General features: G+C 40.5%; 3 protein-coding genes and 1 pseudogene across 3 annotated transcripts; 2 read left to right on the top strand and 2 right to left on the bottom strand.

The window, feature by feature from the left end:
- The window catches only part of LOC121298644, a 145912-nt pseudogene that overhangs the window by 57408 nt on the left and 61606 nt on the right, over positions 1-26898 (top strand).
- On the bottom strand, positions 1607-8284 carry tcf19l (transcription factor 19 (SC1), like). Its single transcript, XM_041225845.1, has 3 exons — positions 7210-8284; positions 5263-6199; positions 1607-4656 (listed from the first exon to the last, which is right to left on the bottom strand). Exons 1-3 carry the CDS (start codon positions 7484-7486, stop codon positions 4383-4385), a joined length of 1488 nt encoding a protein of 495 aa, XP_041081779.1. The 5' UTR covers positions 7487-8284; the 3' UTR covers positions 1607-4382.
- Positions 8645-21119, top strand: cchcr1 (coiled-coil alpha-helical rod protein 1). Its single transcript, XM_041225793.1, has 19 exons — positions 8645-9019; positions 9897-10176; positions 10618-10773; positions 11090-11282; positions 11546-11773; positions 12228-12370; positions 12880-13015; positions 13680-13790; positions 14396-14539; positions 14623-14733; positions 15439-15545; positions 15721-15833; positions 16823-16898; positions 17415-17539; positions 17931-18140; positions 18391-18492; positions 18932-19083; positions 20055-20208; positions 20873-21119. Exons 1-19 carry the CDS (start codon positions 8953-8955, stop codon positions 20983-20985), a joined length of 2721 nt encoding a protein of 906 aa, XP_041081727.1. The 5' UTR covers positions 8645-8952; the 3' UTR covers positions 20986-21119.
- LOC121298731 lies at positions 21876-26107 on the bottom strand. Its single transcript, XM_041225940.1, has 5 exons — positions 25925-26107; positions 24364-24723; positions 23570-23611; positions 22922-23017; positions 21876-22476 (listed from the first exon to the last, which is right to left on the bottom strand). Exons 1-5 carry the CDS (start codon positions 25971-25973, stop codon positions 22379-22381), a joined length of 645 nt encoding a protein of 214 aa, XP_041081874.1. The 5' UTR covers positions 25974-26107; the 3' UTR covers positions 21876-22378.

Genomic DNA, 26898 nt, shown 5'->3' with positions numbered 1-26898 from the left:
AAAAGGCAAAAGAAAAAAGTTAGGGCTTTTTGGGAAGCAAGTGATGTGTTTTTGTAAATAATAATAAAAAATATTTTCATTTATTATGTTGCAAGGTTACTTGAAAGTATATTCATCAAGGCTTAAAAAAGTTAGCACAACAACTCTTGCAAATCTTTAATTGCTAATCTTTTATTTGAAGTCTTATTCATTGTTGCCATGTTTTATAATTTCTTACCTAAATAATGCTGTGGGTTCAGTTTTAAAATATGTAGTTCATCTGTATGTTCAAATGCTCAAATACAAACTCTGAGGTAAAACTACGAGCAAGCTTCATAAGCATTTTGGCCAAAACATTTGACGATTTTGAGTTAAGTTCACTAAGAATACAAACTTAAAAAACAGGTTGTTCCCCTTCTTACCCCAGTCAGCTACCCTCCCTCTGTACGCATGTACATCAATACAGTTACCCAGAGCAAGCATGAGAACGTTTGAAATATCTGTTTCGGATTTCCTGTTGTTGAATTATTGATGTCTAAGTATCAACTCTATTAAAATATAGTATTAATTGTTTTTCTGAAAACCGCTTCTGGGATTTCCTTATTATATACCATTCAACTAACGTACTAATTCATTTTTTAATTGACCAGCACTCAGCACAAAAGGTACAGCAGGTTTATATAAATATATTATACACTTAATGGTGATTTTTCTCGAATTTTACTCATTTCATAATACACTGGTGCTCATTAGTATTGACTGCTTTTCAACGATGCAACTTTCAAAGACAATACATGCATATTTTCCATTTATATATATATATATATATATATATATATATATATATAATATAGAAAACCTTTTATTTTCAGTTTCTAGATGTGATAGTGTGTAGAAGTCTGGGGGGGTTTAATTGGCTACACTTCCAAACATCAGTTTCAACTTCTCAATCCTTTAATGAGATTCAGCATTCCTCAATGTAGATAGCCAGGACTTGGAGCAACTTGTATTGCAATTAATAGTCAATAACTGTCCCTTTATTATGCACCCGTGCCATTAAGAATTGCAATACATGCTGATTTTGACGTTTAACGCTTATGGCTAGTTACACAGACCACAATTAACACTAGCCTTGACTACCCTGTCTAAGATAGCATTCGGTAGTCCAAGATTAGTGCTAATCAGGGTCTGTGAAACCAGCTCTAAATGTGCAGCCTTATTATTTAAACAGAGAGTTCTGGAAAATGTAATAGTAAATATATATTGATGTGTGAGACTCTGGCTGCTACATAAACAACATGAAAAGTCATGTTTTGTTCCCTGTACTGTATATAATATATATATATATATATATATATATATACTTAAAAAGGGTGAAAGACCCAACAACAAATTCCTCATCTCCAGTCTGTCTACTTTAATTATCTCTCTGAGTACATTTTGTTTTGTGTCAGATGATTGTCACAAATAGCATTGTGCGCTGAAGAACATAACTTCATATTTCACAGAAAAAAAAAAAACTACAAACAAGCCATTCAAGTCCATATGTATATATTATTTATTTTTTTTATAGCACAGATAACATGAACATGTCATTCCAAAAACCCCAAAACTAAGCTTGCTGGAAAAAAAAAAAAACACTAAATAGTCATGGGATTCACAAAATACTGGCTTTATTTTATACTTTCATTTTGACTAAACAGATATTTCAAGATGAAAACTTGCTTGTGTATCCTGGTCCTGGCTTGTAATGTAGTTCAAATTTACTGCAGTTAGACAATGTGACCTATGGCACAGGCACCAGAATACAGCCGTGTCTCTATTGTGTTGTAAAACTCTCAGCCAGAAAGGGGGGCATTAGTTAGCTCTCCTTTAGATGTATCTGCATTAGGCACAATGTGTTCCACCTCTGACTGTCATTCTGAAAACAGGTTTTTCCAGAAAGAAATTCCAGCAATGACCAGCGCTGGAATATCTGGGTAGTTATGCTGTGTTTTAATAGGCTGGTTCAGAGATTCTAATGCTGATGGAAAAATTTGTCAAAGAAAACACTTATTTTAAAGTTGCTGCATGCCTGTGGTTTGATTATTAATATTTCCTGCTGTGTTACACGCTACCAAAGCACTGTACTTGAATATACTGTATTATTGCGGCAATAAATGTGATATCTACAATAAAACTAAAATATTCAGTTACAAAGATACAAGAGAAACCTGTGGCTCCATGTTGGTCTCAACCTATTACAGTCCCCACATGGTTTTGCTGGACAAAGTTCCTTTCCAGATTCCACTTAATACAGAATGTGCTTTGCCACGGGGATAGGGGCTGTAATATCTGCAGACCAAAACACAGGAGAGGGCTGCTCCATAGTTCTGTTCATTCAGTTCGGAAAACGGTATTAGACACAAAACTGTGACGATGGCACGGTCTCTGGTCGACGACAGCAGAACATTTTTTAAATCATTTGAACTGAGAATTAATGCATTAGTGGCTTGATAGAAAAGTAAGAACCTTTAGCAAGCTCTCAGAATAGAAAATAAAATAAAAATATATAAAAATAATACAAATAAGAACAATAATACAAAAAAAACAGGTACAAAACAGTTACAGGATAAGGTGCTCCAGTTGAGAAAGAACTTTACAATCTCATCAAATAAAATCAAGCAGTGGCATCAAGCCTGCCCTGTACTGCCGGGACCACCCTTACTCGCAGGGGGTGAGGGGGGGCAGTTCAGTCCCCATGTTTAATTTTTCTCTGGACTTTGGGGGTGAGGGAAGAGCAGTTTATCTCCCCTGTCTCAAGTTTGTCCTGGGCAGGAGGGATTACCCCTATTCTTAAGGGGGCGAGGGAGGGAGCTGCTGAGTCTCCCTGCCTAAACCTGCCCTGACCACCCTTTCCCTTAGAGGTCGAAGGAGGGAGCATGTTTCAAGTCAGCTCTGCACAAGAGTACCACCTTTGCTCTTAATGGATGAGGACTGGAAGGATCATCCTCTAAGATAAAGTTATATCTGCAAGGATGTTGGCAATATTCACTGCCAAGACTGTTACTGCATTGAATATTTTTAAATCTTTGAGAGTGACCATTGCAAAAATACTTCTAGCACCCAGTCATTCTGCATTGGTAGTACATCTTTGCATCTATTCAAGTATACCAACATATCTAGTAAAATCTGCATGAAATCCCCAATTGCTCTGCATTTACTGATCAGTCCCCATACTTTGGTGAGTTTTGTAATGTATTGATACATTTATGAAAGTTGGTAAGACCTTTAGCCTGGTACAAGAAAATCAATGACGTCTATTCATTAAGATTTCGGGTAGGAGAGATGATCTTTACCCAGGTAGAATAACAGATGAAAAGACCATGTAATCCAGTATCTCAAAATCAAGCATGTCCAGCAATTCTGACATTTGGCACCAATGACAAAAAATCCCACAAGATAAAAAGTTACAAAAAAGTATTTGGTCTGTGCAAGGATTAATTAATCCTTAATTGACTGTATACTCTATACTGGTTAATGAGTGATCAGATCTACTGAATTTCTATTGAGTATGACTCAAGCTTAGCAATCCACAGAAAGTTCAAGCGATGAAACAAGATTCAAGAAGCACCTGCAGAAAAGCAGGTGGAGAAGAGCCAGCACAAGAAAGCAGAGTCATTCCTGAGCTACCTTCAAGGATCATGTGGACTGCCAGCGTATTTCTTTCAAGCCAGCAGAACTGGAGTGTTGAGGTATCCAACCCCTTGTAGCAGGGCTGCAGAACGTTGCAAACGCACGCAGTGTGCGGTGAAAGGATTGGGTCGGGCCCCGAAGATTTTCTTCAAGCTGTAATTTTCCGGGAGCCGACAGGAACGCTCCTATGTCAGCATCAGCTGCAGCCAGAAACCCCCTTCTTAGCTGTTTTTTGCACAGCTAATCAAATCTCTTATTAGACTCAAAGTAAAATAGAAATAATCCAATCCATTGCTCACATGATATCTACTGTAATAAATGACCAAAAGCGCTAAATATATGATTCATAGCTGGTATGAACAAAGTCTCTTATTTATGCCTTTCAACAAAATTGTCTGTAATTAACTATCATTATAGCGTATTATTCTTCAAACATCCCATTAGGACCTATATGCATCACAATAGCTGTTTTACTGTGACCAGCATACAGAAAGGCAACTCCATACTCCTTCCAACACGCTGACCATTAATCTGCTAACCGCACAGCTGGTAGATTGTGTAGTACAGCGCACAAAGCAATCAACCAGCCATTTAAGTTATCATAGGATTTTGTCCCATGGTGGTAGTGAGGCGTGGAAAGGTCCTTAAACACTAAGCTGATGCGAAGAGAAGCACAGACACCAGAACTAAACAGATCACTCCTTGTGTTCCTGTTCGTTATCCTCTGATCACTGGCAGCCACAGTGGAACTCTGTAGTAGAGTCCTTCAGGGTGCTGTAGTTGCAACCCACGCAGGCAACGTGGTACCATGCGTCACAGTCGTCACACTGCACCCACTGCACTGTGTCCTCCTGTGGGTGGTGGCAGTAGCGGGCAGCACAGGGCTCTGCCACCTCACCGTGACCAGTCTCTATTCTGCCCCCTTCGCTGCGATCCTCCACGTAGAGCGTGTGAGAAAAGACCTGGCACACCGGGTGCTTTCGCGGTCGGCCACGTCGCTTCCTTAAAAATGGAGAAAAAGGATTAGAAAAAAAGAAATAAATCAACCACAAAGTAGTGTGTCGGTATTCCTGTTAACATGCATGCACTGGACTTTAGCTGTAAATACAAAACTGTAGCTTTAAATGCCATGAAAAAGAAAGTAGACCTACAGCCATGGCCAAATGTTTAGCATCAGCTAGAATTTTAGGATTGAGACAATACACTTAATAAAAAATTAAAAAAAAAAACCTACATGAACATCATGCTTGCATCATCCTATAGAATTAACACATTTTGTTAGAATGCAGAATACTGTTACATTAGCATATTGAACTACATATCGCTTTGAAAAATGTGTCATTTCGAACTCTAACATGAAATACCGTACTACTATTATGACTTCCGGTAGACTTTGGCGATATCATTTTGTAGTTTCTTGGTTGCATGATGTTAAATAAAATATCTAAATGATGTTCATATTGTTTATTCTTACATCATATATTATATCTCAATCCTAAAATTCTAGGTGATGCAAAACTTTTGGCCATAGCTGTACACACGCAGCACAGCAAAAGATATACTGCAGCTCATACAAAGGAAAACAGATTTGAAAACCTTTACACTTACCCTGTTGGTGTGATCTGCAGTTTCTGGAGCATCACCCTGTTGGCTTCCCCCTGCGCTCTATCAATACCCCGCTGTCCGTTATGTACAGGGCTGTAGAGACAGGAGTTAGAAGTAATAGTTTGGGAGGGGCTTCGGTTCCTTGGGATATAAGGCGTGTCACTCTGAATCCTCCTTCTCCTGCTTAGCGGGCTTGGGTCATGCTCTAAACACTCCACCAGGGGGTGCTGCTGCCGTTGGTACACATCAGACTGGACGTCCGATTCCGATTTGCAGTGCCGCCTTTTAGCTGAGGCACTTTGCTTCACTTCCTCGGAAAACCTCTGGATCTCGTCTTCCAGTTCTGGCAAGACCGTGTGAGCCGATTTCCGACGGCTCTTCGAGATTCGGACGCAGCCGCTCGGCGTGTTCGCGGGGGAAGGGGCGGAGCCAGAGGGTGGGGCTAATGGGCGGGCGTTCGAGTTAGCTGGAGGGATGGAGAACGACACTGTTGGGTTTTGCTTCTCTAACCTCTTGTCGTCTGCCTTGTCTGGGTGGAAGGTGAGCGGCTGAGCCTGCAGCTTGCTGAGGCTTCCGATGGAGCTCAGGATTAGGGTCGAGCGTTTTAAAGTGGGGGTCGAGGAGGTTGAGTTTTCCGGGCGCTTGGCGAGTTCTTTCACTCCTTTTCTGCTTGGGGAGACTGGGGTGAAGCCTCGGAGCAGGGTGGCAGTCCCAGCGAAGCTGGTGAAGGCAGGTGTTTTGGGAAGGGTGATCGCGTCAAAGTCCTGGGGCCGCAGACGCACTTTCTGGAAGAGGAAGTAGAATTCAGAGCTGTTCTGGGCCTGGGCAGAGCAGGCCGGTGGCAGAGGTAGGTCTTCTTGATGCCCGAATGTCAGAATGTCTCCGTCAGTTAGCTCCACTCGCACCCCACGAGTCAGGTGGACATCGTTTACCAGGGTACCTATGAGAGAGAGACAAACAAACTGTAGGATTAGACTCCGGTCTTCTAATGAGCAACATTCGCTCAATTATGTTAAAGTGTTTTAAATTAAACTCTTGTCATGTATTATCATTAGCAACGTATCCCACACTTATCATTATAATTGTGCTGCAGATAGTTGATCGTGTGTGTGCAACTATTCTACAGCCCTGGGCCATACAGAGCAAAACTATCCCAACGACAAGAGGAACAGTGATAATGTTGCGAACGTCAATAAGATAATTAAGATGATAATAACAATAATAATAATAATAATCTTTATTTTTATATAGCGCCTTTCATAGTGGACCACCATCACAAAGTGCTTTACAAGATATGAGACTAGGGTGTGTGAACTATGCATCAGCTGCAGAGTCACTTACAACAACGTCTCACCCAAGAGACAGAGCACAAAGACGTTAAGTGACTTGCTCAGGGTCACACAATGACACAATGGATTTTTTTGTAGGACAATATTACATAATACAACATTAGACATAAAAATCAAAACAACTGTAACCTGTAAGACAAACTTTTGTGTCGGCAGTCTCATACAATTGTGACAATTTGGTTCATAAACGGTACTCCTTATGTATACAGCAATATAGAAAAGCTGACCTCCATATCAAGTCAATTTCAGTCACGATGGGTAAGACAGCAGATCTGACAGGAGAGGCTGCTCAGTTGGTAGGTGCTTCTGTAGCCAGCATTACAACTGATGTTTCTTTGCATAGAAACAAATCCAAATGTGGCTACTCACTGAACGCAGAACTGAACTACAGCATTGGCTGTAGTCTGCCAATAGTCCCAATGCAAATTCTAGAAACAATTACGAGGCGGTAATCAATCAGGGAGGACTGACCACGTATCCATTTAGAACAACTTAAATAGCCCACGCTTTTATTTATATGGACAATTATCTTGAGAGATTTGACAATACCATGTTAGTAAGAAGCGATGAGACGCAAACAGACCTCGATGCAGTTACTCACCGTGGGTGCTGCAATCAACTACAAACACTCTCCAGTCAGCTGTAGCACAGTCTTCGTCCCTTTCAGCCTGGATCTCTGCGTGAAGACGGGAGATCAGCCCCGAGCAGCTATCTGATTGAAGGGTGACATCACACGCCTCTGCTCGGCCCAGTCTGAACACACAGCGAGCCAACGCAGGCCGGAAAGTGTAGAGGTCCCGACCTGAACCTGAACCAGAGCCGGAGTCTGGACCTGAACCGATCCGTAAAAGCTGGAAGCACGGCTGAACTTCTGACATCCCAGCGACGCGCTGTCAACACCGCCCCGGGGGCTTGCGTTTAGACAAGAGCGAGGAGCGGAAACACTTCAATCTCTCTAAAACAGAATCTCCGACAGTGACATTTCTGAGGTTAATTTAGAAAATGCTGCCCCAGAATAACAAACGCGTGTAAATATTATTTTTAAAAAGTGCAATAAAACAGCAAGACCGTATTGTATTTGAAAATATTATAAAGCTTAAATCAATAGTAGGACTTTTTGCAACCCTGTATGAAAAGGTAGAGCTATAACAAAGCAAACGCCCGTTTTAAACTTTCGCTTTAGCTGATAGGTCAGTGAAAGTCAAACCATCTATATCCCTCATCACCCCCATCCCCCATTAAGAAAATAATGCTATTCCTTTTTTTCTGTTGCTTAAATAACCGTACTGTCTTGCTGGATACGCCCAAGCATTGTATGCACAGTACACACAGGTATTAGTAATACGAATCCTAACGCTATTTACCGGCTATATACAGTAATGTGTGCGTATTGACAGCAGCTAACTGATCGGCAATATATTTGCTGTGTTCCATAAAGCGATACCAGTTTATTTGTAATATGTATTCGTTCCAATAATAATAACAGATATGAATGGCATCACAGCTGTTTCCGGCTTAAGTGAATACGCTTCGATCATCGGTCTCTAGTAGAACGCTACACTCGCTCTTGAATTGTCCAACCTAGCCCTTAATTGACCAACGCGATTCATTAACTCTTTCCCACTGAACTTATTTTAAATCCATGTCTTCATCTGCATCCTTCTCCTGTTGTTTTGTCTCCGCCAGGAAGCGCTTTGAAAGTTGGCGCGCCAGCCTGCTAGCGCGAGATTTTCGCAGCGCCTCCCTTCGCCCTAGCAACGGGCCGCTTCCACGGCAACATGCCCACCTCCTTCCGTAGCAACCGACTGGCTTCCATAACAACAGGAACGCCCTGTTTTCAACAGACCGCCCCTTCTGTATACAATGGCCAGGCTACGGCATGCCAATCATACGCTATTCCTGCCGCATACCACGCCCCCTTTTTTAAACAGGGCTCTCCCTTTACCCGCCAAAGCCTTAGCCAAGGTCGGAACCGGAAAGGTTTTCCTGCGACACTAGCTGGTTGCGGAAGCTTTAGTGTGCGTTGTTTCCCAGCCGGAGTGTTTATATTGCGAGCCCTCAGCGAATCGCGGTTATTTAAGCGCCTGTGACTTTTCCGTTTGATTGAAAATGTTACAGATACGTCAAAGAAACTATGAAAGTTTAAATAAAAAATAAAAAAAACACGAACGGTGGAGGCGGAGGCGGAGGCTTAGCGTTGTAACACACGCCTATACTGTATCCTGTTATTACGGAGTGCTGGTATTCATTCAACAGTCATTGAAACTTTTTTGTAGAAACAAGAATAGTTTTTTTTTTTTTTTTTTTTTTTTCCCTCTGCTATTTACTTAACTGAGAGGTCATTATGGATGAACAGAGGAAAACGGGAGGCCTAAATCCACCTGCTGCATTTGGTGCCCCATCTAGGGCAGGTAAAAAATATACATATTATTTAAAATAAAAATACAAAATAAATAAAATGTCATTGGCTATGCTTTTCGGCAACCCGAAATATTGGTTCGGGTTGCCACCTGCCTCCGTTTTCCCAATACCATAAAATGCGCACCAGTTAGATCAATCAGGGTACAATATTACTGCAATAGACGCTCAATATAAATTTGTTGTCAATGCTATAGTCGTAATATTATCAGTGTTCCCTATTAGAGGAGTATAGGAGTTCTGAAGAGGTTAAACTCTTAAACCTGTTCAGAAACCCCCGTTCTTTGTACCTCAGAGGTGGATTTCTAACCTAACTTTTAACTTCAGTAGTTGCTAGCATTTGTTTGACACATCTAAAGATGAATGGAGCTTATTACTGAAGAACATTCGCTTTGGTTTGCACATGCCCACTGGCTACATTTGTTGTTTTAACAATTTGTTAACATTTACCTATATGGCAACTTTAGCTGTAGGGGCACAAGTCTCAGGGATGGAAATAAGACTCCTATTGCATAACACTTTCACCCAGTCCAGATTTTACTAATGACCGTGATTAGCCCTAGTGTGCAGGTAACAAGGTCAGGTTTGTCTTCTTAAAGTCTTAATAAAACCAGGAATGGATCAAACTGCTATGCAATGGGATCCTTATTTCCATTCCTGAGTTGAAGCATGGCCTCTCTGTGAAGCAATTCCCTGCAGCAACACAGGGGAATGAATTCCATACCATGCTTTGATTTAGTTCAGGAAAGTAAAATAAAAAATATCATCAAAGGGAAAAACAAGTTGGTTTTTTTTTTTTTTTTTTTTTTTTCTGGTATTGTCAATTGTGAAGAACCTTTTAAACAACTGCTTTTGTGTTTGCTCTTTCAGCGACTCCAGTTCGGAATGAGCTGGTGCCTCCCTCTCACTTTGCACAAAGGCCCCCTAGCGCTTCCTCTGCCACCCCCAGCACCCTCCACCCGTGGAGGCCCCTGGGTACGGACTCACCTCTTGCCCCTCAGGTGCCTGATCCTTGGGCAGCACTGGCACAAACCACCCAGGACATTCTTGAGCTGCGTACAGAGAACCTGAGGCTGAAGCTGCAAGGCGAGGAGATGTGCCGGGGGCGAGCAGGAGGAAGTGACCAGGAGGAGGGCAATGTTAGAACTAGGTACGTTACAATGCATCTCGCTTTGCTTGTTTGTACCTGATTTAATCTGAATGCATTTATGCACTTCCAAGGTCCCCCTTGGGAATCAAACGCAGATCTCATTGGATTCTCATCCTGTTTAGACAGTGAACTTATAGTAATATCTAGTCTAAAGGTGCAATGATTCATAAACATGATAAATTTACAGGAAAAACTTAAATGGATGATTTATTTTGCACTTAACATACTACAAACCTTGTTATCTTACATAGCATGTTAAAATTTGTGTGTGCCAGAATTATTCAGTTGTATCAATCTTATCATATTCACACCTTCTGCTTTCAGATAAGTAGCTGTTGCCCTTTTAAATACAAAATAATCGCCAACAAAAAGTTAAGCTTGTGCTGCACTGTGTCATGAATCATTTCCTTGACTTTGTCTCGGTGTTCCATGTATCCACAGGTCCCTTGACAGGGAAGGAGATGTTGCCAGGCTCACTCGGTCCTCAGCTCACCAGAGCCGGGAGAGGGCGAGGCTGTGTGGAGAGGTGGAGGCTTTGAGAGATGCAGCAAGGAGGCTGGTCGAGGATGTTCGTGAGAGAGATGATGCCCTTTGCAGGTATAACTCATGCAGTATTTCTCAATCACAGAAGACCACTAGCAATGGAGCCTCGCTCTATACATTGATTTCATTAGTAGCTTAGAATTTTTTTTAAGTATTAAGAACTATCTTCGTGCTGTCATCCAAATTGTTCTTGAATCACGAGTAAATGTGTTGCCCAGTCAGTATCAACACCTGCTCCCCTTTCTCAGTTAAGTAGGGTCCTTTGAACAGGCTAATTTAATTTGAGATCTGATTTCTTGATCTACTGCTATTTTATTGTAATCAGTATTCATTGCAAAGGTGTTGTGTATCCTGTCCCTGCTGTGCTCAGACAGAGATCCCAGCTGGAGGAGCTGCGTGTGGAGCTGAGCCGAGCGAGGCTGGAGCAGGACAGGCAGCGTGCGCAGGAGGAGAGGCTGAAGAACCAGCAGCAGGCTGAACTGGAGAGGCTGATCCGAGAGAGAGACCAGGCCTGGGCTGAACTGGAACGGAGCAGGCAGGAACAGAACGTGCTGCGCACACAGGTCAGGATCACGCCTTCATGTTGAACCTGCTAGAGCAAAAATATTGCAGTAAAGGAACTCAACAGATCTCATGGCAAAAAACTGCTTATGATGCCTGTTCTAAAAAGCACTCTTTTATAGATGGGTCTACACTGGGGTGGTAGGTTGATAGGATTCACCTGATTGAAAATGAAAGTGAAAATGGGTTCCTTGTCTGAGCACGATTTAAATATTTCAAGACTTGGTGAAGACAGTCTTGTGTACACATTCCTGTTTCATCCCAGGAAGATCGACTGAAGACTCAGAGGGAGGCTAAGCTGGAGAGGAGAGTCCAGGAGGCAGAGCAAGCCTTGGCTGAGCTCGAGGCTGCTGCCCAGAGTCACCGGGCAGAGGCAGAGAGGGCAATAGAGCAGGAGCGGCGCAGAGGTGTGGAGGCCGAGGAGGCCTGGAAGAGAGAGGGAGCGAGGCTACAAGAACAGCTGCAGGAGACCCAGAGGCAGTGGCAGGCAGAGGTGAGGAAGCAGCTGGTTGGTTAATAACAGGCTGCCGGAGGGTGTGAGAGCAGAGTTTTGTTCTGGTTTTTTTGGGGGGGGAGGGGGCGGAATGGGTAAGACTAGAAGTTGTGATTCTAATGGAGGCAGCCACTGCATTGAGAACCACGTAGCAATTGTGATAAAATTATGAGTTTAGGAGTATGAAAATGTGGGGATACATGGTGGAAGTTGGTCTTTTTTTTTTTTTTTTTTTTTTTTTTCCTTTTATTTAAAAAAAAAAAAAAAAAAAAAAACAGTTTTAATCAGGCTTCATTTCTTGATTTACTTGTTTAAGAAAAGAAAGTTGGATTTTAATAGATACAAGGATTTCATTGTATATTGATATGAATGTATTGTGCGTGTAATCATTCTATTTTCCACCCCCTGTAGCTCCATGTATTACCTGTCTCCTCTGTGCACCCTTCCCCCCTAGCTTCAGTCTGTCTCAGATACCCATGCCTCAGAACTGGCAGCACTAAAGCAGAACAGCACCACACTGCAGGAAGAGCTGAGTGCAGCCAAGCAGGAATCTGACCGCCTGAGAGAACAGCTTCAACTGGCCAATGAGGAGCTGAGGTTGGCTCATTCAGTTTATCCTCCAAAGCAGTGGTGGAACTCATTATTTACTATTGATATTGTTGTTGTTGTTTTTTTTAATAAATAAATAAAACATTTAAAAAATGCATAGAAACGCTTAGCCCTTCAAAACAATGTTTCTTTCAATACAGAACTGTTTAAATATGAATTTCTTTTTTTTTTCTTTGTTGCTTTAAATTATAAGTTAACCACGTTTATGCATATGGGGTACGTTTGCACCCTTTTCTGCCTTCCAGTACTGATGGAAACTGATCAGTGCACATTGTGTTATGGATCTGAACAGGCTTACTAACTAACTAACATTTTTCAACCACTGGATCTGCTTCTGAAAAGACTCCTAAGCGCTACACTAGACGGGGTGTAGCTTTAATTTCGTCTGGAAATTTGATTTTCCACTTACTTACAGAGAGGGGTGGGCAGAACATATCTGTTACTGTTTCATCCCGACCCCTTCGAGTGAATGAACCTAATCTTCTTTATTCAAACAGCCAGACCAACTCAGCCCTGATTTCCCAGAATGGCATGGTGCAGAGCCTGAGGATATACATTGGGGAGCTGGTGCCGGAGCAGAGAGAGAGGTGTCAGGAAGAAAAGGAGAAGGAGGAGCTCTGCAAGTCTGTGAAGGTAAAGAAAGACTGTTCCTCTGATCCACAGAGAAACAGCAGCTCTAATCAATCAAATTACACATTGACAAGTACCTTAGGCAATTCCGTTGGCTAGTGAAATACTTCTATAAATCTGTGAGCCGCATAGGAAGTCTACTACTAGTCTAAATATTTACGAAATTATAACTTTCTATAACCCCTTTTAATAAACTTAGTTTGCCAACTTTGGGAAGGTGTTCATGGAAAATGGAGGTGAATATAATTGGTTTAAGTTGTTATGTTTGTGTGATTTGCTATGATGTTACACATACAGTTTTAAATCTCACATTTCTATTGCCATACCAGATCAAGCATGTTCATTATACAAAATAGCAAACAACAGTTGTGGCAATCTTTTCTAAGCTTCACACATTTTTATCAGCTATATGAAAACGTGCATTTATTAGCCAGTCAGTGTGAAACACAGGAATCCTACAGTTAGTTGCCAGTGCAGTGCTGTCCATCAGAAATAACACCGCAGGTTCACGCTCTTGCAGATGGACTTTTCACCCGAGCCTGATTGTAAACTAAAATTATTGGCAGTACAAATACACACACCGCTCAGATAAGTTACATTACATTTGCATGAAAAATGCTCACCTGGCCCCTTCCTTCCTTCTCCCTCTGTGATCTTGTCCCGGCAGCGTTTGGAGAGTGAGAAGGAGGCTCTCAGAGTAACAGCTGAGCTGCTGAGCGTGAGGCTAAACTCCCTGAGCGACATCCTCGCTATCCAGGAGGGCGAGATCAGCAATAAGGTGAGTGATTTGAACCCCTGCTAGCTGCTCATTAGCACTCCACTCAGCCCCCTTGTTAACTAAATATCTTAATATTCAGAGATGAGCAATACATACCACATGTGCCGTTGGACCTCAAAAATGATGCATTTAATTATCTATTTGAAGTAGGAAGTACTTGTTTTGGTGCAACGCGTACATTGGGTTAACCCATTTGTCAGGATAAAATGGCAGAACAGTTTGTGGAAGCAGTTTGTTTTCCTATGTGTGTATGTGTGGGAAAATCCACATGACTGATTAAGTATTGGGTCATTACATTTATATTGTAGTGTGTAAATGCTCTTCCCCTCTCTCCCAGTTATAAAGACAACTGCATTTTTTCACATTTTATGCAGCACTAACATTAAATAATTGAACCCAGTTATCCTAGTTTGGGCTATTTGTTTTTAAAAAGGATAGCAACGTCACAATTCAAATTTAATTCTATGGTAATTGTGCAGTTAGTTATACATGTATAAATGAATAACAATTTATGGTTGTGTGTGTTTTTTTAAATTTTTTTATTATTATTTTTATTTAAGTCTGGTTAGGCGCTGTTCTTTGATATCTCGTTCCCTATCTCCCAGTTGCTGCTGGACCCCCTGGATGAAGCTGGTTCGAAGGGCCGGGCATTGCTGACACACTGGAGGCAGAAAGTGTTTTTGCTGCTAGTGCAGCTGCGCTCAAGGGAGATAGAGGACAGCAAGCAGGGGAACCAACTTCGCAACCAGGTACCGGAGAACTGAGAAACGCGCCGTACAAGATTGCATTGATTTCCAATCCTAATCTGGTACACCTTTGTGTGTCTCTGCAGATCTGTGAGCTTGAGGAAGAGGTGAGGGTGAAGGGTCAGCAGCACAGTGTGCTTCTCCACAGCCTACAGGACAAGGCAGCTGAGCTCAAGATGGAGAGAGTTAGGAGTGAGGTGAGGAGGATGAGGATTCTTTAGAGCTTCATTCATTCATTCATTTACAGCTGCTCTTCTTCAAAAGATATATTTGTCCAAGTAGTAAACTTGGTTTCATTTTCTTAAATACTGTAATGATAAAAAAAAAATATTGTATTATATGAACTGAATAAAACTTATGTACAGCTATGGTCAAAGGTTTTGTCTCGCCCTATAGAATGAACGAATTGTGCTTCTTACTACTATTATGGCTTTGATTACATGATGTTAAATAAAATATCTAAATTACATTTTTGTCTCAATCCTAAAATTCTAGGTGATGTAAATGTACAGTTTTTACTTTTTCCCTGTGAGTTTTATTATTGTACAGTGTTTTTCTTGAAATTGTGTTATATTGTGGACATCTGCTTAATGTGAATGGCTTTGCCCTGTGTTTGAATGTCCACATTCACAAGAGGGTACTTCAGAGATGGAAATAGGTCTCCCATTACATTGCATAGCAGTTCGAGCCATTCCTGGTTTTACTAGGAGTTTAATAGGACACACCTGGGCTTGCTGCATACACACAGTGGCTGATCGAGCTTGTATTAAAACCTGGAATGGAAGAAACTGCTATGCAATAGGAGTCTTATTTCCATCCCTGTACTGTATTACCAGTTGGCTGTAGTGTGTGTGTCTGATATGGATCAGTGTACTGACTCACCCCATGTCTTCTCATTTCAGGCTTTTGACAAGGAGCTGACTCTAGTTCAAGGCCAGGCTCTGCACTTGGAGCACCGAGCCGAGGAGGCAGAGAATGCACTGGTTCAGCTGAAGGACAGCGTGCACAGGTAGGTGCTGTTTATTTTCACTGCCCTGTTTGCTCTGGGACAAGAGGTAGCACTATCAAACCCCTGGCAAACTTTAAACAGTATAGGAATCACAGAAGTTCATAGAAAAGCTAAACTACTGCAGAGGTTACCCTTTAGCTAGAAGCTAACCTGTGTCATTAATTCATCTTTTCAGGTTCTGGCAGGTTTTTGAGCAGAGGGTGTCTGAGATGCGTTCCTCCGAGTGCCGCTTGCTAAGTCTGGGTCAGAGAGTCGCTTTTGCCAGCAGGAGGATAGACACGATTCAAGGTGGGCAAGCCAAGACACTTGAGAAGAAATAGATAGTTATCTAATGCTTGCACTTCCTGGGTCGTTTCACCTTATCATTGTCTCAAATAATGTTGATTTCTTCAAATCGTGTCATTCGTTCATGGAATCGGGTGGCTGATGGTGAAGTCAATTTAAATAAATTGCTCAGGAGAAATATTCAATAAAGTGTAAGCGTAACAGATCACCTGAAAGTAAGGCATGCAAACTGAGAAATTTCTTAAACCCTTTGCTGTCCATTTATTCAGTGCTTGTCAGTCACATCAGGTCCAATTTATTTTCACACACACTGTTTATTTTACACACGCCATTTCAAATATATTTTTTTCTGAGTAAAACCGGTTTAAAGGGCATTGCAATGCTAAGCGACATCAGTTCTGCATCTCCAGCCAAGCCCCACCCCGTGTTCGTTGTATTTTTCACATACCTCTTTATAGACGTGCGTACTGATAAATCCTCTCCTGATCACTCGTTTTATCACCAAACTCCTCAATAATGCGATCCAAGTCATTATTTTATTACTATAACATCTCGAAAAGCTCTGCAAGTGTCTGTGATATTCTTTGAGTGCTGGATGCGGAAGCAGCTACCTCCTTTGTGTATGACTGCTTATCTCTGTATGGCGCAGCTGCTAGGGCTCGCATGCCCCTTTTTATTTTTTTTCGGTTTCATTCGGCTCCTATCGGTCTCACTCGGCCATTGAATGGTTTTCTCGGCTTTTTCCGGAGAAAAAACGACTAGAGACCTGTGCTTTACGTATTTTTGATGATGTCAGACAGGTTCCGGCATTGGACTGGAAAGGGAAAATTGGACCTGGTCTGACATTGGACCGCAAAGGGTTAACCTTGCATGGTACCAGATACCAGGTGGTACCTTATTTACATCCAGAAATTCTGTTCTGCTCATGCGTTGCTGCTGTCGTTTAAGTAAGGGGAAGGATTTAATTCGGTATCGTTCAAATTATTTTACAGGGTTATTGCTGCGGAAGGAAGCCTTGATGCGCCTGCAGCGGGACACAAACAGACCGACCACACCTGAGTCAGGAAGGTACAGCTGTGGAAGACAATTAACTGCATAGCAAAGAATCGTGAGACTTCCTTGGATTATACGTCATTTTGCGTTTGTTACAGCTGTTTGCAGCACATCGCGTGCTTCTTGAAACAAGTCCATCAATACTCATACAATAATCAATCATGTAATAATCATACATCAAAAGTGTCACTATATCACTATACAGCACCATTTATTGTATAAAGGGATAGAAGTAATTAAAATCCGAACAATATGATTGCTGATACTGTGTCACCAGTATTGGTAACATCAAAACAATGCTGAAGAACAATAATTACAACATTGCCCCCTTGAGGTCATTTATTTGACTTTTCTTTCATTGTCCGGGTTAGATTTCATAAGTATTTTGTAGAATATGTTGCCAGTTTTTATCTGAATGAAGTCTTGTAGTGTGTTACATATTTTTTTTTTTGTTTGTTTTTTCCCCATCTCAGAAAACTACGCTAGTATATTGTTTTATGAAAATGTGATACAAATCCAATCCATCCACAGGCCTACCTCTGAGGATCTGCAAAGAGAGCTGCAGTTAGTGAACGAAGAGAGAGAACGACTGGCTTCAGAACTGAAGCGCACCCCCCAGCTCATTGAGAGAACACTTTCTGAGGCCAGAGGACAGTGTAAGTCTCTCTTTTTACACACATCTACTTTTTTAACTCTCGTGAGAAACATTCATAGTACTTTTGTCCAGATTAAACATGCCCACGTTTCAGTTTAATTCATTAAAAGCAACAGAGCAGAGGGCTTTGTTCCAATTAGATCACATGGATTGAGAAAGACTGGAGACTAGATTGTGAAGGAATATAAACACACACTGCAAGTGGCTTTTCAAACTTTAACCAAGTAGCAGTTGGAAGGTACTGATGTTTCTAAACAGCGGGCAGAGCATTGAGTCCATCTGTGATAATGGACCTGGAATTACGTAGTCCACAACTGCAAGTCATAGTTATTTTACTATTTGATATATTTGCTTGCTGAAGTTCTGAGGTCCTGTGTGTTACTGATCTCCAGTCCAAACGGCGCTGAAGGAGCTGCAGCATGCTCTGAAAGAGAGCAGCGAGACTGAGCAGAGGCTGAGGGAGCAGCTTATCCTGGCTGAGGAAGGGAGTCAGGAAGCAGAGAGGAGGCTGAGTGAGCTGCATGGGCAGCTGCAGGAGAATGCAGAGATCATCCAGGTGCTGCGGACAGACCTGGCTAAGCAACAGGACCAGTACCAGAGAGGTGAGGAGTGACATTGAAGAGGGCAATAGGTCTATTTCAATAAACTAAACGGTGGCATTCTTTAATATCACCACCACCACGGAAATCGTAAACCTGCACTTGTTTGAAAAAAAACATGCTTCTTGCTTTTATACTGTTTCAGTTGTTTTACTCCTTTTGAAACTGTTGGTCTTGCTTTAAAATAGGGTACTCCAATTTTCTAAATGTATAAACTTGGGGTCCCTGCTTGTTTGTCTGTATCGTCTGTCAGCCCTGCAGGAGAAGGTGTCCGAAGCAGAGTCTGTCTTGCACCAGGAGCTCCGAGAGATGGAGAGCCGGCTGAACACAGCCAGGAGGGAGCACACCAAGGCAGGTGAGCATCCCAGGTCAGAGGCCAAAAACAAGGCATTGTAAAGCATTGAGTGCAATAAAATAGCACAAAGCAGCTGGGGTTGCATTAATCAGTCTGGATCAGCCACCCACTGAGTGTTAACTTTTATTAGTGAGAGCACAACCTAATGCCACAAGTTTAATCCCACCTCAGCCACTGACTCGCTGTGTGCGCGACCCAGAGCAAGTCACTTAACCTCATGGTGCTCCATCCTTCGGATGAGATGTAAAACCGATGTCCTATTGTAAGTGATTCTGCAGCAGCAGCAGTTTGGTGCATAGTTCAGCTCCTAGTCTTTGTAAGTCTCTTTGGATAAAAGCATTTGCTAAATGACTAAATAATAAAATAATAATAACAAGAAACGGGAGCTGATTAACTGATATTTGAAGTGGCTTTGCCTTTGCTCTCTGTCTTACTTTAGTGGTGGCTCTGCGGCAGCTGGAACGGCAGGCGAGCAGAGAGAGAGAGCGTGCACAGGAGGCTCAGAGACTGCTGGAGGAGCAGAAAGACAGAGAGGCACAGGAATTACAGAGACGGCTACGGGACACAGAGAGGGACAAAAACCTGCTCATGGTGAGCGGAGCAACCAGCGTCTACCACTAAAGTTTAAATATATTGCAGTTATAGCTGGTGAAATATCTTAGTTGTCTAAAAATCTTTCTTAAATTCACTATGTAGACTTCTCATATGCAGTCTTTAATCTGGTAGTTATTGTCCGGTACAGCTGTGTCAAAAGTTTTGCATAACCCTATAGAATTAACGAGTGAATTCTTCATAAAGTCGAATGAAACCTGCTAAATAACGTTACTTTAACATATTGAATTACACACCGCTTTGTATTTTTTTTGTTATGTACGTGAAAACTACAAACTGAAAAACAAATTGACATTTCGCAATCTAACGCTGTACTATTATTCTGGCTTTCGGTAGACTGTAGCGATATATTTTTGTAGTTTCTATGATTACATGATGTTAAATAAAATATCTAAATTGTGTTTCTTTTTTTTCTAAATTGTCTCAATGAGAAAGGAGAGGAAGACTAATAAAATTAATTGGAGACTTAAGTTGATGAGAAGCAATTGCCCTCCGCTGTACAAATTAAAACGGTGTGCTGCTTTTCATACAAAATTTGAGAAAAAGCAGATTACATAGAGGATTTATATTGAACCCTGACACCCCTGATAAAATGAGGGAGTGGTTGTACAGTATTTGTTTTTCTATGGGTCTCTCGCTATATCACAGCCCTCAATATATATCGGGTTTGTATTGGACCCCGACACCTGCGATATATTTTGGGTGGTATATTTTGTTAAGCCTGCACTTCCTAGATCCTTCACCTCAGCTGCACGTGATACCTAATGATCTGTAACTTGAAATTCAAAACATTTCTTATTTTCCCATTGGCCTTTTGAATACATTTCAAAGCTTTTGTTCGAATGCTGTGTGTGAACATAATACACTTTAATGTGTGCAGTGTCCATATATCCCATTAACCCTGGTTTTCAATAACCCTCGTCTTTATTGTAAACATTTTTAACAACCAGGCTACAGTGCGGCAAGAGGGCCTGCTGAATCAGTACAAGAAGAACAGATCTGCAGCCCTCCAGTCTTCTGCAGCCCTTACTGATGAGGGGGAGCTGGCCAGACCTTTAGGCAAGCTCCAGGCTCCAAGGCCTAACACCAAACCTTTATCTAAAGGTAAGTTGGGAAAGAGTTAATTATGAACTCTAATTACACAACTCTAACACACAATTATGAAAATGTGTTTTTTTTTTTTTTTTTTTTTTTTACTAAATATGGCCAAAAGTTTTCCGTCGCCCTATAGAATTAATTTATTGCGCTTCATAAAGTTGAGTGAAACCTGCTGGATAATATTACATTAACATATTGATTTACATACCGCTTTGTAGTTTTTCATATACTTAATGAAAAACTGTCAAAAATGGAGAAATGTGACATTTCGAAATCTAACATAAATACTTTGCTTTGCAATTTGGCTTCCAGTAGCCTTTTGCAATATACTTTTGCAGTTTCTTTGATTACATGATGTTAAATAAAAGATCTAAATTATGTTCATATAGGTATTTTTTGCTTGTTTTTTTAATTATGTCTCAATCCTAAAATTTTAGGTGATGCAAAACTTCTGGTCATAACAGTACATTCTTACATATACAGAGAGAACGTCCCATCAAAATGCGCTGAAATTGGGTTCATAATTTGTATATGTATTGAGGTGCCTTCCCGTCTGTGTTTTATTTTATCTTAGGAAAGTCCAAAATCTCTTCTATATTGCACAAAGTCCAAAATGTCTTTTGGGTGCCTTGTCTGTGTGACACTGTCCTGTTTGTATTTATTGTTGCAGAATCTCTCAGTTCTGTTCTGGATCACCTCCAGGCTCTGAGTGAATCTGTCGTCGGGGACGAAGACTCTTCCAGCGAGGAGGAGGAGGAGGAGGAGAGGAAAAAGAGCGATTGAATCCTAATATTATTATTATTATTATTTTTTTTAAATCTTAAAAGAAAGGTGTGATACCAAACTTATTTTTTAAGCCTTGTTTACACACAAGATTCTGTGCTATGCCACCCAAGTAAACATAGAAATAAAGAAGTCTGAACGATAGAGATTGGGTTGGAGGAGTGCACTAATTCATTCAGCTCCTAAATGAAGTAGTTTTTATACCAAACGAATCACATTCGGAGTATTGTGTGTGAAAGTAATATTTGATGGGTGATTATCTCTATTTATCACATCCCTGCCATTCCTTGTAATGCTTAATTTGAAGTTGTGTGTGGCTGATGCGCTGGGGAGGCAAAATGATCTGATCCCTGGAGCCAGCATTACACTTCAGCCATTAACACCAGACAGAAGGATATCTACATCATCAGATGGAAAACAACGCAAATGGATGGAGATGCAGATGGATCACATTAGTTTACTGCAAAGGTACGTCTTAGTTGGTGCTTATCTTGACGAGAGCAGAGTTCAAATCAACATGAAGTTCAACATCTACTCTCATGGAAATCACCACTAGTACTGTTTTCTGACACAGTTCAATTTGACTCCCTAAAATGGTATTCACTTCTAGACCTATTGTTCCATCGGGAACACTTGCTGCCTTACAGCACAATAAACATGCAGCAAGGACCATATGTGTATTCAGGACGGATAAGCCTTAAGTATACAGTAGAGCGTTGTGTTACTAAATCTGAAGATACCAGAACGCAACTAAAATATATATTGTCTTTCACATTTTATTTGTATACTGAACTATTAGTAACACATTATAGACAATGCATTTATCTTTACTTTATATCACTGTACTTTAAAGTTGATTACCGTAGTTACTGATTGTTTCTCAACGCAGATTGCAGAACAGTGAACCCAAGCGACAGCGCTTGCGATGTGTTTTATGAAGCGCTCGCAGCGAAGACATTTGCGTCCTCGCAAGCACATTGCAGTCTCAGAACATTCATGAAACGGGCCAGGAAAATATTTAGCCCTCTGCACAGGTCATTTTCAATATCATACCAGACTTTCACTTCATTTGCTTGACTTGATGAGAAACAGAGGGGTGGGGCGTTCCTGGAGAGAAAGAAAGGCTTTGCATGGAAACTCAGGAAGCTTTAAGATAAATCTTTATTTGGCCCAAGTCTCTAGTGATAAAAAAAAAAAAATCACACATGAAAACTTCTTCGTTGATCGAATTCTGGGACGTTGGGGGGAAGTACAGTGTGGGGGATTCAGTATTACCTGCAGGGACGTTGCTTGGATTGACTTGCCACCTGCATTGTTATACTAATTGTACCCTATAATTGCTTAAATTAATACATTTAAGAAAAAAAACAAAACATAGAAGTATAGAAATAGGTCACTGCCTAGAATCGTGTTCTCTCCTTTTCATGTATTTTTGCACTGGGGCGTTGTTGTCAGATCTAGACCGGCGTACTGTACACCTCTTTCTTCCTCCTGCAGTAAAAAAAAAAAACAACTAAATTGCAAATGATGAACTGTAAAAAAAAATGTAATTAAATGTAAAAGTTGTTGCAGAAAATAACTATATACATAGCACCTGAAATGGTGAAATGCAATTGTTCAAACGTGAAGATTATGTTGAAACACGACTAGGCAAAGGTCAGCATGCAGCTACCGACACCAACAATAAGGCACAAAGCCCTTATCCACAAGCAGGAGAACATGAAGCATATGTGAGACCTACTGCAAGTCAATCATTCAGTCTATCAACATAAACGCTGTCCATATTCCTTAATGATAAGTTCTGGTACCTTTTTGCTTACAAATTAACTCCTGCTTATAATCATCAGATCGGATGCAAAGTGCTTCTAGGCTACATACAAATAGAAATGCAGCTTTTATACTTGAATACAAGCAGTTGAGAGATTGTCCAAAGTACCTCTTTTCTCTAAGTAACAGACGAAGGCAGAGGAGACGATCACGAATACTAAGGAGACGCAGTCCAGCAAACTACACCACAGCTCACCTTTTGAACCTGGAAATCAGAAACAAAACGATCAGCTAAAGGAGAAGTCTGAGCTTTCCAAGATCAGTTAGAAGTGCACCGACATATCCAGCTGCGATCGCAAATAAAATACGTGAAATCTGCTTGCGCTTATTGAAGCTATTTCATTTAAACCCTGTAGTTAGCAGAGGAGCGGAGCTGGCGAGAGCGGGTGTAGGGGGACACGAGGGATTGGAGATAGGAGAGCGCAGTGTGGTGAATAGAACAGTAGGCAACAACAAGTGTCTTGAATTGAATGCGAGCAAAGATAGGTAGCCAGTGGAGGGTACGAAGCAGAGTGGTTTACAAAAGATTGAAACCTCTTTGAACCAAGCCCCGGTCCAGCACTGGAGCTGTAGCTCCTAAAGGCCACAAGGACTGGCTATTTAAAATGCCTCAGAATGACCGCATCAAGGGCTGGTCAGACCACCTGAGGAATTATAATCTCCAATGCAGCCAACAGTCACTCATTGGTGTCTGTCACCTATACTAATTAATTAATGTTTTTTTTTTTCATTCCCATAATAAATAGGGCTTCCTTACCATTGTTCGTTTCTGTTTTCGGTTCTGACGGTGAGTTCTGCGCTAAAAAAAAAAAAAAAAAAATACAAATAACGTAACTCTTAACTTTTACAAATTTCAGCTATAATAAAGTCTACTTTTAAAATGTGTTTTCTTATCAGCAGATGTTTTGTACGCACGCATGCTGTTTTACTTTCATAAAACTATCCGCTATCATCTCGGGAATAATATATGTATGTATTTGTATTTATTTTCATGTATCCAAAAAAAATATCAAATATCATGAAGGTGTTGGTTAAAATTTGTCTATCTGTGTTTTTTTTTTTTTAAATAATAACGTCTGTGGAAATGTTGATTTCTCTTTTCTCACTTATTGTGGAATACCATGCAATCAGCGGTTCGGTAAACTGAATAATCCACCGAATTACCGTCACCCTTTGAGGATGGTGCGCCTCAAATATAAGTGACACACGGTCCCTGGTCAGAGTATTTTCCCTCACCGTCTGATTGTGCTGACCTGTGTCCAGATAAAGATTTATCACGATTGAATAAGAGCTTCTCTCTAGCTATGTGAAAAGATTGCGTGACATGAAAACAGAGACACGCATACAAACAGACAGCCTCCATATACCCCCGCATTATAATGTACATTCATAAACCTGCTACAAGCATTACTTTAGTATGTCAAACTCTAAGATTACATTTAGAAAGGAGAAATGTTTAAGAATGTAATCGCGTCATACAGGAATATGATAGGCGGGATATACACGTGCATTCTGTTCTTATATTAAAAGCGATAATTAGAGAAATCTTACCCGACACAAGTTTTGTTAAATTTCCACATTTCATTTCTCCTCTCACTCGAACCATGCAGAAATACAAAGCAAAATCCTGCTGAGAAACATTGTCTATCCTCATACTGATAGTCCAGGTCGTGCGGTTCAGCAGGGGGTAGAAACAAGATTCACTGAAGCCGTTGAAGTATGCAGAGTTTGTTGTATTGTCTATTAGTTTTAAAACACCCTGAAAGATGTGAATCGGAGCTTGTTCTGGATAAAGTACAAACCAAGAGGTTTCCCCGTCATGTTTCATGTCACATTTGAGAGTTATATTCTCTCCAGTAAGGACCTCTTCAATAGCCATTGACTGGACTTGGTGTTTCAGATCAGAAGCAGCTGAACAAAAAAAAAAAAAAAACAAACAAAAAAATAATAAAATAATAATAATAATAATAATAATAATAATAATAATAATAATAATAATAATAATAATAATAATGTACACAAACGCCGACTATAATTCAATCGCAATTATAAAACTGGGAATTCATTGCTACTTTTGCCATACTGAGATCCCGCAAACAATCTTCGAATCTATGATAAATCCAAACAATATACAGTACAGACTCTTTATGTAATTATGTGGATCCCCTTCATGGCAGTTTGTAGAACAGGACTGGAAAGCAGTTTTTGATTGTAAAACGCAATTCTTTTCTGAAAGAGTTTGGTTAAATTTGCTTTCCTAGTAAAATGTGCAGCTCATCTCTGTCTTGAGAATCTTGTTTCATTCTCATTTTAATCTCATATTTGTCTGACACGTTTCTTGTAAAAACACTATTGGAGAAACACAAGGGGACATATTTTAATGGGACGTGTTTTAGAAATGTGAGCCGTAAAATACATTGGAGCCACTCATGTGAAATAAGAGGCAAAAGAGAAATTCTTAAAATTTCACCATTTACTGATTTTCTAACATTCTGATCGAGAATTGCACAGAACTGCACCTTTATAAAGACACAGGAATGGCACACGAGTCCACAGGGGGCTTGATTTTCAAAGATTTGTAAGGTAGCAAAACAGCTAAGTAATATCAGCTCACAATCAAATTCCCATTTGGTAGCATAATCGTGGAATTTTCTCTTTTAAAAAAAAAGTAGTCAATCAAAGTCTGGGATAAATGCTTATAATCATAAAGTGTAGAATTAAGGGATTTTATATCAGCATTTTCTAAAATGAAAAAAAAAATATTGAAGTTTCAAAATGTCTAATTGTTCTGTCAGCATTACCTCGGAAAAGCCAAAATGAGCAGACATATGACATTTCTTCTCTGCTTGGATTGGCTTCATGCCTCACTATTACAGTGCAATCGTGACGCCACCAGCCTTATTGCAGCTTTTAGATTGCAACAAATAAAAAGCATGATACGTGTGCGTGCAATTAATGAGAAGACAGAGTCGTTTAGATTTTTGGAACCTTTTTAAAATAATTGAAATGTAATAATTGGGTTTACCAGAGCTTAAATATAATTAATGTTTGCATACCATTAACATCTGTAAATATCTAAATCAAAGCACTAGAATAAAAAGATTATACTCACAAACAATGAGGAACAGCACAATTCCTAACATGATATTAATTCCAGACATAGCTGTTCTGTGTGCTGCGGGAGCACATGGGAATCTGCTGCTGGTGTCTAGATGTACAGGCTGGTTTGAGATACAGCACGTTTCCTTTGCAGGTATTTCTTTGCACTAACAGAGGCACACAAGGTCTGCACACGTGTTGCTGCTCCCTCGATATGAAGATTGCGCCCACAGGTCCCAGCGCTGACCTCAACCACAGAACGAACGCGTAGCTTTAAATCAGCACTCAATTGCTCGGTTCTAAAATAGCACTGATATACAGCCTATATATAATTCCAATCTTCATAATCAGATATCATGAAAGGTGTGATGTGGATACAATAGAAACAAATGAACGAGTTAACATATTGTTTCCGACCGGGGCAAATAATGAATGCTTTCTTGAGTTGTCTGGTATCTTTCAGTATAAACATCCAGAACCAAGCAGCTATACGTTGCAGTTCAAACAAGAGGACTGGGTCTAATCACAAAGCTTTTAAACACGTGTTATTCAAAGATACACTTTAAAGGTCAGGGTTGATTGTTAAACCCTTCTGCTAAGCTTGTGTGGGTCTGAGTTTGAGGTACAAAGGCAATTTTCAGAAAGGAATAAAACAATTGTAATTTAAGACATGTGTTTTTTGTTTTTATAGCTGAGTTTATTGTTATGAGTGTGGTGTAGAAAGTACAGTAGCGGATATATGGTGATGAACAGGTTCCATCATATAAAACTGATTCCGATATTTTCAATAACTGCTGCTAAAGAAGGTCCTAACCAAGTGTTATTACGATTGGATGAGCAGCTATCTAAATACATATAATACAAGTGGTGTGTGTTGGATTTTAATAAGCATTGATTTAGATCTGAAATACTCCGAATTTTTACACAAAATCAGACACGAATTTCTTTATTTTGCCTCAAATCACAAACACAATCTCTGTTATTACT

This window comes from Polyodon spathula, chromosome 24 (assembly GCF_017654505.1).
Source record: "Polyodon spathula isolate WHYD16114869_AA chromosome 24, ASM1765450v1, whole genome shotgun sequence".
Lineage (NCBI taxonomy): Eukaryota > Metazoa > Chordata > Actinopteri > Acipenseriformes > Polyodontidae > Polyodon > Polyodon spathula.
The sequence above is the reverse complement of the archived record's forward strand: the minus strand, read 5'-3'. Positions and strand labels throughout refer to the sequence as shown.